This window comes from Sturnira hondurensis, unplaced genomic scaffold (genome assembly GCF_014824575.4).
Source record: "Sturnira hondurensis isolate 20B ecotype Veracruz unplaced genomic scaffold, ASM1482457v3 Scaffold0001020, whole genome shotgun sequence".
In the NCBI taxonomy this organism is placed as follows: Eukaryota; Metazoa; Chordata; class Mammalia; order Chiroptera; family Phyllostomidae; genus Sturnira; species Sturnira hondurensis.
The window spans coordinates 2,165,066-2,175,438 of NW_028073651.1; the positions used below are offsets into that span (position 1 = coordinate 2,165,066).

General features: G+C 59.1%; 1 protein-coding gene across 2 annotated transcripts; it reads right to left on the bottom strand.

Moving 5' to 3' along the window:
• Nucleotides 1–2,025: 2,025 nt before the first annotated feature.
• On the bottom strand, nt 2,026–8,739 carry KPTN (kaptin, actin binding protein). Of its 2 annotated transcripts, none has more exons than XM_037059542.1 (12): nt 8,388–8,739; nt 7,954–8,036; nt 7,765–7,849; nt 7,622–7,676; nt 6,417–6,492; nt 6,241–6,314; nt 5,893–6,002; nt 5,731–5,808; nt 5,149–5,224; nt 4,266–4,401; nt 3,994–4,170; nt 2,026–2,865 (listed from the first exon to the last, which is right to left on the bottom strand). In XM_037059542.1, exons 1-12 carry the CDS (start codon nt 8,608–8,610, stop codon nt 2,362–2,364), a joined length of 1,677 nt encoding a protein of 558 aa, XP_036915437.1. In that variant the 5' UTR covers nt 8,611–8,739; the 3' UTR covers nt 2,026–2,361. The 2 variants fall into 2 exon arrangements, with proteins under 2 accessions (XP_036915437.1, XP_036915440.1); XM_037059545.1 differs by having other exon boundaries at nt 2,646–2,870; nt 8,388–8,735.
• Between the last annotated feature and the right edge of the window lie 1,634 nt (nt 8,740–10,373).

Sequence of the window (10,373 nt, forward strand, 5' to 3'; positions counted from 1 at the left end):
ACCCACCCACCCACCGGCTTCAGCACCACGGGCAGGGACAGCGGCGGAGGGCGCTCCGTGTCTGCTGGCCGCCAGGAAGCTGTGGCGGGTCATTCAGAGGCATCCTCCGCCCCCATCCCCAACACACATACAGTCTCGGATCCATATAAGGGTCAAAGACGCAAGAAAAGCTACAAATAGTTACAGGCGCTCAGAACTGGGCGGAGGACAGGAATGTTTAGCCGGCCAGATCCAAATTCACAAACCGCGCCGGGGGGGACAGAGCCTCAGGCCGGCCGGCAACAACCAGGAAGGCACCCGTTAATAATAATACCAGCAGCTGCTGTTCACACGTCCTTACCACGGGCCAGGCAGTGTTACACTCTTCCGAATCTTTTTAGGAGCACTTGACACGTGGACACAACTCACCCTCGTACCAATCCTGTGAGGTAGGAGCTATTAGCTTTATTTTACCGAGGGGGAAACTGAGGCACAGAGGGACATATGGCTTTGGGCTCCACCAGGGGTGTCCAACCTTTTGGTGTCTCTGGGCCACACCGGAAGGAGAGTTGTCTTGGCCCCCCCACTAAATACATTGTGATGCGTAATCACAACAAAATCTTGAGGTTTTCAGTAAATTTATGATTTTGTGTTGGGCCGCATTCACAGCCATCCTGAGCAGCACACAGCCTGCGGGCTGCGGGCTGGACGCCTCTGTGACTACACCTTTTTAAAGAAATTCTCACCTGAGGACACTCCTTTCATTGTGTTTAGGGAGAGAGGAAGAGAGAAACATTGGCCGGGACGGGAGATTGAACCCACAACCCAGGCAGGTGCCCTGACCCAGAACTTGCCACCTTTGGTCGGAGGGTGGCACTCCAGCTGCGCTGAGCCACACCTGCCAGGGCCAGGCTCCATCCCCTGCACCTGTCACTACACAGCCTGGGACCGGAAGTCAGGAAGCACCTGTCCGTTTTTGTTTTTAATTTTATTTTTTAGACAGAGGGGATGAGAGGGAGGGAGAATACGTCACTGTGTGGCTCCCTCTTGCGCACCCCCTACTGGGGACCTGGCCTGCAACCCAGGCATGTGCCCTGACTGGGAATCGAACCTTTCAATTCCCAGGCCAGCGCTCAATCCACTGAGCCACGCCAGTGAGGGTGGTGGCCCAGGCCCTTGAAGACAAATTCAAGAGTCCCGAAGTGGACACATGCCTTCACACTCCCCTCCTCAGGGTGCGCACGCTTCACAGACCCACACCATCACCGACCAAAGTCACCCAGAATCCCACTCCTGCCCAGGACGAAGGCGAAGGAGCAGGCAGGCAGCAGAGGGGAGGGACCCTGCCCAGGAGGATGACGACACTCTGCTCTCTCCTATTTCCCACGCTTGTGCCTGGGTTCGGGAGAGGTAAAGACAGGAGTGCCAAGTACTGGTGGGCTGCCTCCCACAACCCACTGCAGGCGACTGGCAACTCGGCTGTCACCGTTGGTGTGAGGATCAGACTGTCCAGTGGACTTCCATGGCAGCAGGCAGGCGGCCAGAATGATGTCTCCCTCAGGAAGCAGAGTCCCACCCACCCTCTGGCCCTGGGAGGAAGGAGCCCACCTTCCCCGCCAGCTTGGATCCTGCTCAGGAATTCCTCCCAGACCCTCCTGACCCTCCAGGGTCCCCGTGATGCAGGCCTCTGACCCCGTCTCCTGGTGCCACAGAAGGAGGTGATCCCTACAGCCAGGAGCTGTGGCCGCCAGCCTGGTCTCCCACCCCCGGGACCCCCAGTCCTCTGGGCGTTTCATTTGGGACTGGGTTCCTTCCCAGCACAGTGCACCCTGGGTCCTACTTCAGCACTCCCTCGTGGGGATCGAACCGGGCTCTAACCTCGGCCCTCAGCACAGAGTCGAAACAGTATTTTTTTTAAAGACTGTATTTATTTTTAGAGAGAGGGAAAGGAAGGGAGAAAGAAGGAGAGACACATCAATGTGTAGTTGCCTCTCATGTGCCCCCTAATGGGGACCTGGCCCACAACCCAGGCACGTGCTGACTGGGAATCGAACCAGCGACCCTTCGGTTCACAGGCCAGTGCTCCATCCACTGAGCCACACCAGCCTGGGCAAGACACCGTGATTCTGATGGAGTCCAGCCTCAGCCTTCTTCACAAGGGGCTGGCCTCGGATGCTCGGCCTCCCCACAGCAGTCCTTTGCACCCCCCACCCTTTCCTCTGAGGCTCAGTTTCCCTGTCTTCCCGCTGGGATCTCATCTCAGATCCAAAGCTTCCTGCCGGGACCCTCCTCAGGCCCTTTCCTCACAGAGGCCTAACGTGGGCCCTGCTGCTGGGGCTTGGGTGCGTGTCTTCCCTCCGAGGTCTACGCAGCCGTCTCTCCTCAGTCCCGCCTCTGGGTCTCCCACACCCTCTGTCCCTCCGTTCTGGGTGCGTGCAGCACCCACCCAGGGTGCCAGGCTCTCCCCCAGCGCTCGCTGAACAGAAGGATCAAGAAGGCGGAGAGTTCAGTTCCTTTGGGCGTGTAAATCATCGCTGGCTGGCCAACCTGGGGCGCAAGGGGGGGTTGGGTGAGCCCGTCCCATTTTCCAAGGGGGACACTGAGGCCCAGAGGAGTGTCAGGAGAGGTCGCAGGGCAGCCTGGGGCAGGACCCCAGCAGGGACTCACAGCTCCAGGCCCCTGGGAGCCCGGGCAGGCCACCCCCTCCTTCAGGATTCTCCCCTCTCCAGCAAGGGCTGCAGGTGGGCACCCCAGGCAGGCCAGTGGGTGGGTGCTCAGGAGGCAGGTGTCCCAGCAGGTCCTGGGCCCAGCCCCTGTGGCCGGAGTCCGTTCTGTTCCACTTGGCGCCGAAGCCGCGTCAGGACCAGCTCCGAGGCCTGGATCAGGCTGTGCTGTGGGAACAGGGAGGAGGAGGAGCTGAGAGCTGCAAGGGTGTGGGTCAGACCACCCAAAGGCAGCGGAGAGCAAACCTCAGAGTGGGGGTGGGAAGGGGTCTCTGGCAGGGTGGAGGTCAGACCCAGGGGGACGAGCAAAGCCCTGACCCACCTCAGTGGAAGGGGTGGGATGGATCTGAGAGAGAGAGAGAGAGAATGAATTAGGTGGGGGGGGCCTGACCTCGGAGAGAGGCTGAGGTCGGACCACCGGGCAGAGACAAGGGTGACCCTGTGGCAGAAAAGGACAGGCCCACGGGACAGAGGAGGTGCAAACGAAGTGGAAAAGAGAGGCTCACGTCCCCCTATGAGGGACAGAGCTAGAGCCTGGTCGGGGCGTCCAAGGTGGGACCCTTGTCCCAGGGACAGAGGCGATTCCAGGGAAAGGCCCTGAGAGTGAGCACAGTGTGGATGGACGGCGGGAAGGGCGGGTAGGGCAGTGAAAAGGAAGCCCGGCCCCCACGGCTCGCCCAGCCCCCACAGCTCGACCGGCCCGACCGGCCCCACCGGCCTCTTCCGCTGCGGTCTGACTGGGACCTCCCCACTGAGCTCCCCGTGGGGTCCGACCTCTGCCCCAGCTCTGGGGGACTGACCAACCGCAGGACAGCCCAGAGCCTCAGAGGGGGTAGCAAGGCTAGACGCCACGGGAAAGGCTCCTGGGAGTGGACCAGAGGGGAGGAGAAGCGGATGGTGTGTTAAGAAACAAATGTTCATCGTGGCCTCGGGGTGGGGGCTGGCCACGGGGAGGAGGTCAGAGGTCAGACCACATAGTTGGAAGTGGAACAGCAATGGAGGTTCCAGGCTGGATAGGAGGCGGTGGCGGGAGGGCAATGGCAGTCAAGCTGTCCCGGGAGGGTCAGAGGGAGACAGAGCACGAGGGACAGAGGACGAAAGTTAGAGGCTGAGGGGTGCTGAGGGTGGCAGATGGCGCATCGGACTTCCCCTCATCGCCCGCCGGGAGTTGCCTGAGGCTAACTGAAGTACTCCCACCCCCACCCCCAAGAACACGCCCTCGTCAAGCAGGTGTGCAATACCCCCCGCTTCTCGCTCTGCTCTGAGGGACCCGACCCAGGACCCCGGCCACCTGCAGGATGTGCACGCCCTTCAGAGAGACCACGGCGAGCTCCCGCAGCCCGTCCCCCGTCAGGTCCACGTGCGCCATGGCCAGCAGCGGGCTGGGGAAGCCCCTCTGCCACAGGAGGCGGAACCCAGGCTCGGCGAGTCCACGCTCGGGGCCGCAGTACTTGTAACAGAGCAGCTCCTGCGTGTGTCGTGGGGAGAGGGGGCTGAGGTCACACAGGGCGAGCAGGGCAGCGGAGGGGTCAGGCAGGTGTCGGCCCCGCCCCCAGGTCCCACCTGTCCATAGGTGGCCACCAGGACTTCTGGCTGCCCATCCAGATCGATGTCGGTGACCAGGCCACAGAGGATGCTGTCAAACTGGTCACTACCAGGCAGGAGAAGCTGGTCCTCAAGGCCCCGGGTCAGCAGGTCCCTGAGGGTCCCCACCGCAGGGGGAGGCTGAGGTCAGGCTGCAGTGCCCACCACCCTCGGCGCCAGGCTGGGCGCCCACACCGCTCCACTCGGAAAGTCTAGACACGCGGTTACCCGTGACCCCCGGCCACCCTCAGCCACGACCCGGCCACCTTCACCTCCACCGCGGGGCACACACACCCTCTACTCCGAGCGTCCCCATCTGCCACTCCCTGTGTGGGGCCCACACTGGCCCCCGGAGGGGGGGCCATTTCACTCCCAAATGGAAACCTGTGTGGTTCCCTTGGGGATCTGACACCCCAGGGGACACTGTCCCCGTGGAGCTGGCAGAGCTTGGTCCCCACGGGGACATCCTCACTGCTCCCTGGGTGTGCCCCAGCTGCCTCTCGCTGGATCACCAGAGCCAAGGGCCTTTCAGAAGCCTGCAAGCCTACTGGCTTCACGCCAGCCGCCGAACCCCGCCCCGGTGGGGTATTCACACCACGGGAGTTGGACAGTGCTGCAAACCAAGCTTTTCTCACCAAGAGGCGGTTGCCACACATGTGGCGGCACGCTGTGTCCCCCTCCCTTTGTCCTCCGGGCCGGGTGGACATCTCAGTGCCCGTTCCACACACCCCCTCCCTGAACACGTCTACCTGCCCAGCCCCGAACAACCTCGCCCAGGGGGAATTTCTGCCGAGAAGGCCAAGGTCAGACCACAGGGCAGAGGCATGAAGTCAGACAGCCCCCACGGGCCCCAGCCCCTCACCGGTACACCACGGCCGGCTCCAGCATGCTGGCCACGAGCACACTGTACTCCTCCCGTGGCGGCCCATCCTGGGTCTCTGGGGAAAGAACATAAGTGGGGGGAGGGGCAGGTCTGAGGGGGCAGGTTCCAGGCTCCCCCCCCAGAGCTTGCTCCCCTCAGTGAGAGATATAGGCTGGACCTACATGCTCTAGAAGTAGGGTCAGTGGTCAGACCAGTCAGACAGGAGGTGGGGGGGTGGCAGATGTTAGGGGACGGCAGAGAAGGTCCGAGGCTATGACAGCGCAAGTCCTCAGGAGGAGCCTGGGGCTGGAGCGCAGCCGGAGGCGGAGCAAGGACGGGGAGGGGAGCAGAGTCACGAAATGAGGGGTGAAGGTCAAACACCAGGGAAAGGGGCAAGTCCGCCGCAGGTCTGAGAGGACACCATGGAGGCCAGAACTGGAAGTGCTAGCCTGAGAGTGTGGATGGGAGGAAAGGGACTCGCTGAGGCTCTGTGGGAGGGACAGAGGGCAGGGTGGCAGGCTGGGTACAAACACGGGCGAGGGGAGCCGAGCCTGCGGAGTGGCCCGCACGTCCAGAGCTCACCCTTGGGGGCCGAGAGGCTGAACACGATCACTCGGGAGATGGGGCCGTCCTGCAGGACTGTCCACGTCTGCAACACCTCTGCGTGGAGGGCGAGCACTCAGGGCCCCGCCCCGCCCTCAGCCTCCTGGCCCCGCCCCCTGCCGGCCCCACGCCCTGCCTCACCTCGGCTCCGCTGGTCCACGTGGGCCACACGGACATAACCATTCTGACAGCCCAGCGCGGAGAGCCGCCGGGATGTGCCCGGGAGGTTGTGGACGTCAAGCCAGAGGACGCTGGTGGGTGAGCGGGTGGAAAGAGGGGCTGCAGGTGGTCACCGGGTCCCAGTCCCATGTCCTACTTCCCCAGGAACATCCAGCCCCGCCCAGTAGCCCTGGGACCCCGCTGCCGCCCTGCCTCTGAGGCACTCCCCACCATCCACTTTCTCTAGGGGTCCATTCCCAGCCCCCAACTGCTTGCAGGCTGCCGGCCCCGGCCCCGGCCCCACCTGGCTGCTTTCGGGGGCTCTCCTACCTGCTGGTCAGGTCCGTGAGCTCTGGGAAGAGGTTTTCCACGGGTTGTTCCTCGAACTGATGTAGCCCCTCGTTCTGGGGGAACCAACACCCAACCCCCGCCTAGAGTCAGTGGCCAGCCCATGAGGGCCCAGGGGGGCTGTGCCCACCAGGCACCTCCCCGCCCCCTCGCCTCACCTCCTTGTAGAGATGAATGGCCGGGTCGTTCCCACTCAGGAGAAACACGGTCTCCAGCTGATCCCCGACCTGGACCCTGAAAGCAGAGAAATCTAGGACCCCCACGGTGGCAGAGCCTGAGTGTGGCCAAGTATGTGTGTAGAACCCTCTTGCAAACCCCCCCCTGTGCAAGAACATCCTGGAATGGAGCCGGCCACTGGCCCCTGGGCTAGAACCTCAGGACGCAGAACAGCACAGCGAGTTGCAGGCCAGCGCCTTGCATTTTGCGAGCCCTCACCCGCTAGCACCTCCATGCCAGTGTGATTCGCGAATGGCACACACAGCTCTAGAGTGGGTCGCCGGAGCCCAGGACACAAGCGCCTCTTTATCCAGAACTCTAGCACTCTAGTTCTGTCACCGGTCCCCTTTCAGAAACACTGGAACTTTTAGAAACCGCCACCAAGGATGTTCTGACTCAGAACGGTAGATCGTCCAAATGCTGGAATCCAGACATCAGTGTCTAAACTCTCACCTGCTAGGCCAGAGGTTGGTAAACTGTGACCCCACAGGCCAAATCCAACCCAGCATATTTTTATAAATAAAGTTTTATTGAAACACAGCCATCCCCATTCATTTACGGTGGCAAAGTAGTTGTGACAGACACTGGCCCCGAAAAGCCTCATATTGGTCATCTGGGCCTTTGCAGAGAAAGTTTGCCGGCACCTGTGCCAGCCCGCTGGTGTCTCAGGATGGAACTCAGAGCTCTAGAATGGAACTCTCTTACTTGTGGGTTCTAGAACTTCAGTATCCTGGGTGTTCTGTACTGTAGGTCCTTAAAATACGCCAATGCGAGAACTTTACCATGACAGAAACTCAGAATTACCAAACTGTAGGACATTCAGATCTTGGAATCTCAGAGCTTGCAATTCTAGAAAATAGCACTTCTGGTTCTTGGAACGTCCAAATCCAGAACACCGGAGCCTGAGAATTCGAGATGGCTAGATGGCTCAATTAACTCGCCAATGATCTAGTTGGGCGGTAACAAAATAGTAGCCCATCAGCCAAGTCTGATCCACCAACACCTTCGATGCCCGGGGCTCTGGAGAAATGAAACTAGAATCTGAGGGTCCTTCAGCAGGTGTGAGGTCCGGCTGGCTGCCGCCCCGCCCCGCCCCTCCCCCGCAGGTGCGCACGCTCCCTATTGTTTCACGCCTGCGCTCACTTACTCTGCATGGCACAGCTGGAAAGGGGTGAACCGGAGCTCCAGGTTCAGGCAGCTCTCTGCAGGGGAGCACAGACAGATGGGCACGGGACAGACTGGCGCCCCTCCCACCTTCTCCACACCTCCTTCCCTCCGGGCCACACTTACGGGCAATGGAGTCCAGGTTGTACTCAGATCCAGGCTCATAGTCGCAGTAAATGTTAAGGAAGGGGCTGCCTTTGTCCCCTGAATCCTGGGGAACAAGAGTAGGGGTGGCAGGAGGGACTGGGGTCAGACGCAGTAGGCTCCACCCCACGTGTGAGGAGGGAACAGGTAGGGGGAGGAGACTCTGTATACCTTGATAAAGGTGATCCCCACAACCAGGCCCCGCTTTGGGGGCGACTTGTTGAAGGTGTCGATGGAGACAATCTCCGCATCCACTGGGAGGGGATAATTCAAAGTTCAAGTTTCTGGCAGACTTAGAACCACAATACCCCCAGTCACGGTGACCCCTGACCTTTAGGGTTCAGTAACTTTGAACCGCTGCAATTACCATGACTTCTGAATTCCGGAGAGTTCTGATTACCATCACCGTGATGGGAGGGATCCAGAACCTAACCATTTCCAGGCTCCTGACATCTCTGCGCTCTGACCCCAAAGCCCCCTGATTACCAGCTTCGACCCCCTTCAGTCACCCTGGTCCCATTTGCCCATCAAACCGGCTCAGGTACAGCCTCAGAAGCCTTCTCAACACCACCTTCCCGGCCCCCCGACGCCAGAGCGCCACGCACCGGGTATGTAATTGAACTGCAGCTCCTTGGCCACCGGCCGGATTTTCTGTCGGAGGTCTTGGTAGCGGAAGCCCAGAACCTTGCCTTTAAGGGTGGCGGCCAGCAGCTCTCCGCGCCCTCCCGCGCCACCCGCCAGCCCATACACGTTGCTCTGCGACGAGAAGCGCGTGAAGCTATCCTCGCGCAGCGGGCAAGGCTCCGCGGCCACGGCCGCCTCCCCCATCACGCACCTCACTCACTCACCCCTACGGCTCCTGCAGAGGCCCGCCCCACCCCGCCCACCGCTGCCAAAGAGACCTGGACCTCGCGGAGCCCACTGGTCACGCAGCCTCACGACGTACGGAAGCTGCCGTCGCTGCCCTTTACCAAGATGGCCGCCAGCCGGGCGTCCCACGTGACTGTCCCAACGCGCCTGCGCACTGTGTGGATTACCGCCACCATAAAGCTGAATGTAGGTGTCAGGAACTGCTCATGCCCTCCCCATCTGTCACTTTATTTAAAAGTCACAAAGCAGGCCGAGGTAATTACTGTGTTTTATAAATGAAGGAATCGAGGCACAGAGAAGTAAGTAACTTGTCTAAGATCGCACACCTAGTAAGAAACAGTAGTAAGACCCAAACAAGATAGCTCCATGGTTTAGTCACATCTCTTTAAAAATGGTGAAATGTATTCTTACCCCAAGGGAAAAAGATCTAGCCCTCTGTCCTGACAGATAACCTCCTCCTTTACTGAGTGGCTTTTTCACGTTGGCCCTGATTATCCCATTGAATCCTCATAACCACCTTGTGGTTACGGCACGTTGGTTTATTCAGCGTTTATGGGGCACTATGTACCTTCCCCAACTCACTTCAATAACCCTTGCAACGTCCCTGCAGAGGATTATTTATTTGCCCAATTCATAGAGGATGAAATTGAAGCTCAGGGAGAGTCAGTCTCTTGATGGACAGGCTGGAGAGTGGTGGGCAGAGCGCTAACCAGGTGTTTCTAACTCCCCGGCTTCAGAGGTCCCTGTGTGTTTTGTCTCCAGAATGACATCAGGGGCGTGGGGACTCTACACCTGTATGTTGTTTCCGGTGTTGGACGACTGTTCTGTCACCTCCACCCCGCACCGTGCAGAAAGCGCGCGCGCGCATGCACACACACACACACACACACACACACACACACACACACACGGCTTGCGAGACCCGTGATGGCAGTGAAATCCCCAGGACCTGGACTACAATGCCTGACACAGAGCAAGCATTCAGTAAATGTGTTGAAATTCACAAATGATGAGCCAGGCCTTTTGCCAGACACTGTTACATAAGAGACATAAAAGGAAGGCTCTCAAAGGCAGATTGGATGCAGAGGGTGAAGGGAAGCGTGCCCACTGTAGAGTTCTGAACTTGGGGAGTACAGGCTCCTAGAGGGCACGGTCTGTGGGGGCCTCTTCACTACACTCACTGGGCATCTGTTGAGCAAGTGAGTAAATTACAGGGTGAAAAGAACTGTCCTGTTCAGTGGTTTCTACCCCTAGGTGCACATTTGAATCACTTGTGGAACTTTCAGGAAACAAACGAGAACCCCCCAAAAAGGGGGGGAATACTTTAAAATATTTACTTACTGATTTGAGAGAAACATGGGTTTGTTGTGCCACTCATTCATGTATTCATAGTTTGACTTTTATGTGCCCTGACTGGGGATCAAACCTGTAACCTTGGCAGCCCAATGGGTACAATGCTCTAACCAACTGAGCTACTTAGCCAGGGCCAAACTTGAGTCCTTTTAATGATTTCAAGCACAGCGAAGATTGAGAATTATTTTCAGTCACGAATTGATTCTTTTTTTAAAGATTTTATTTTAGAGAGGATAAGGGAGAGGGAGAAAAATATCGGTGTATGGTTGCCTCTCATGCACCCCCTAGTGGGGACCTGGCCCGCAACCCAGGTATGTGACCTGACTGGGAATCAAACTGTCAACCCTGTGGTTCACAGCCCACGATCA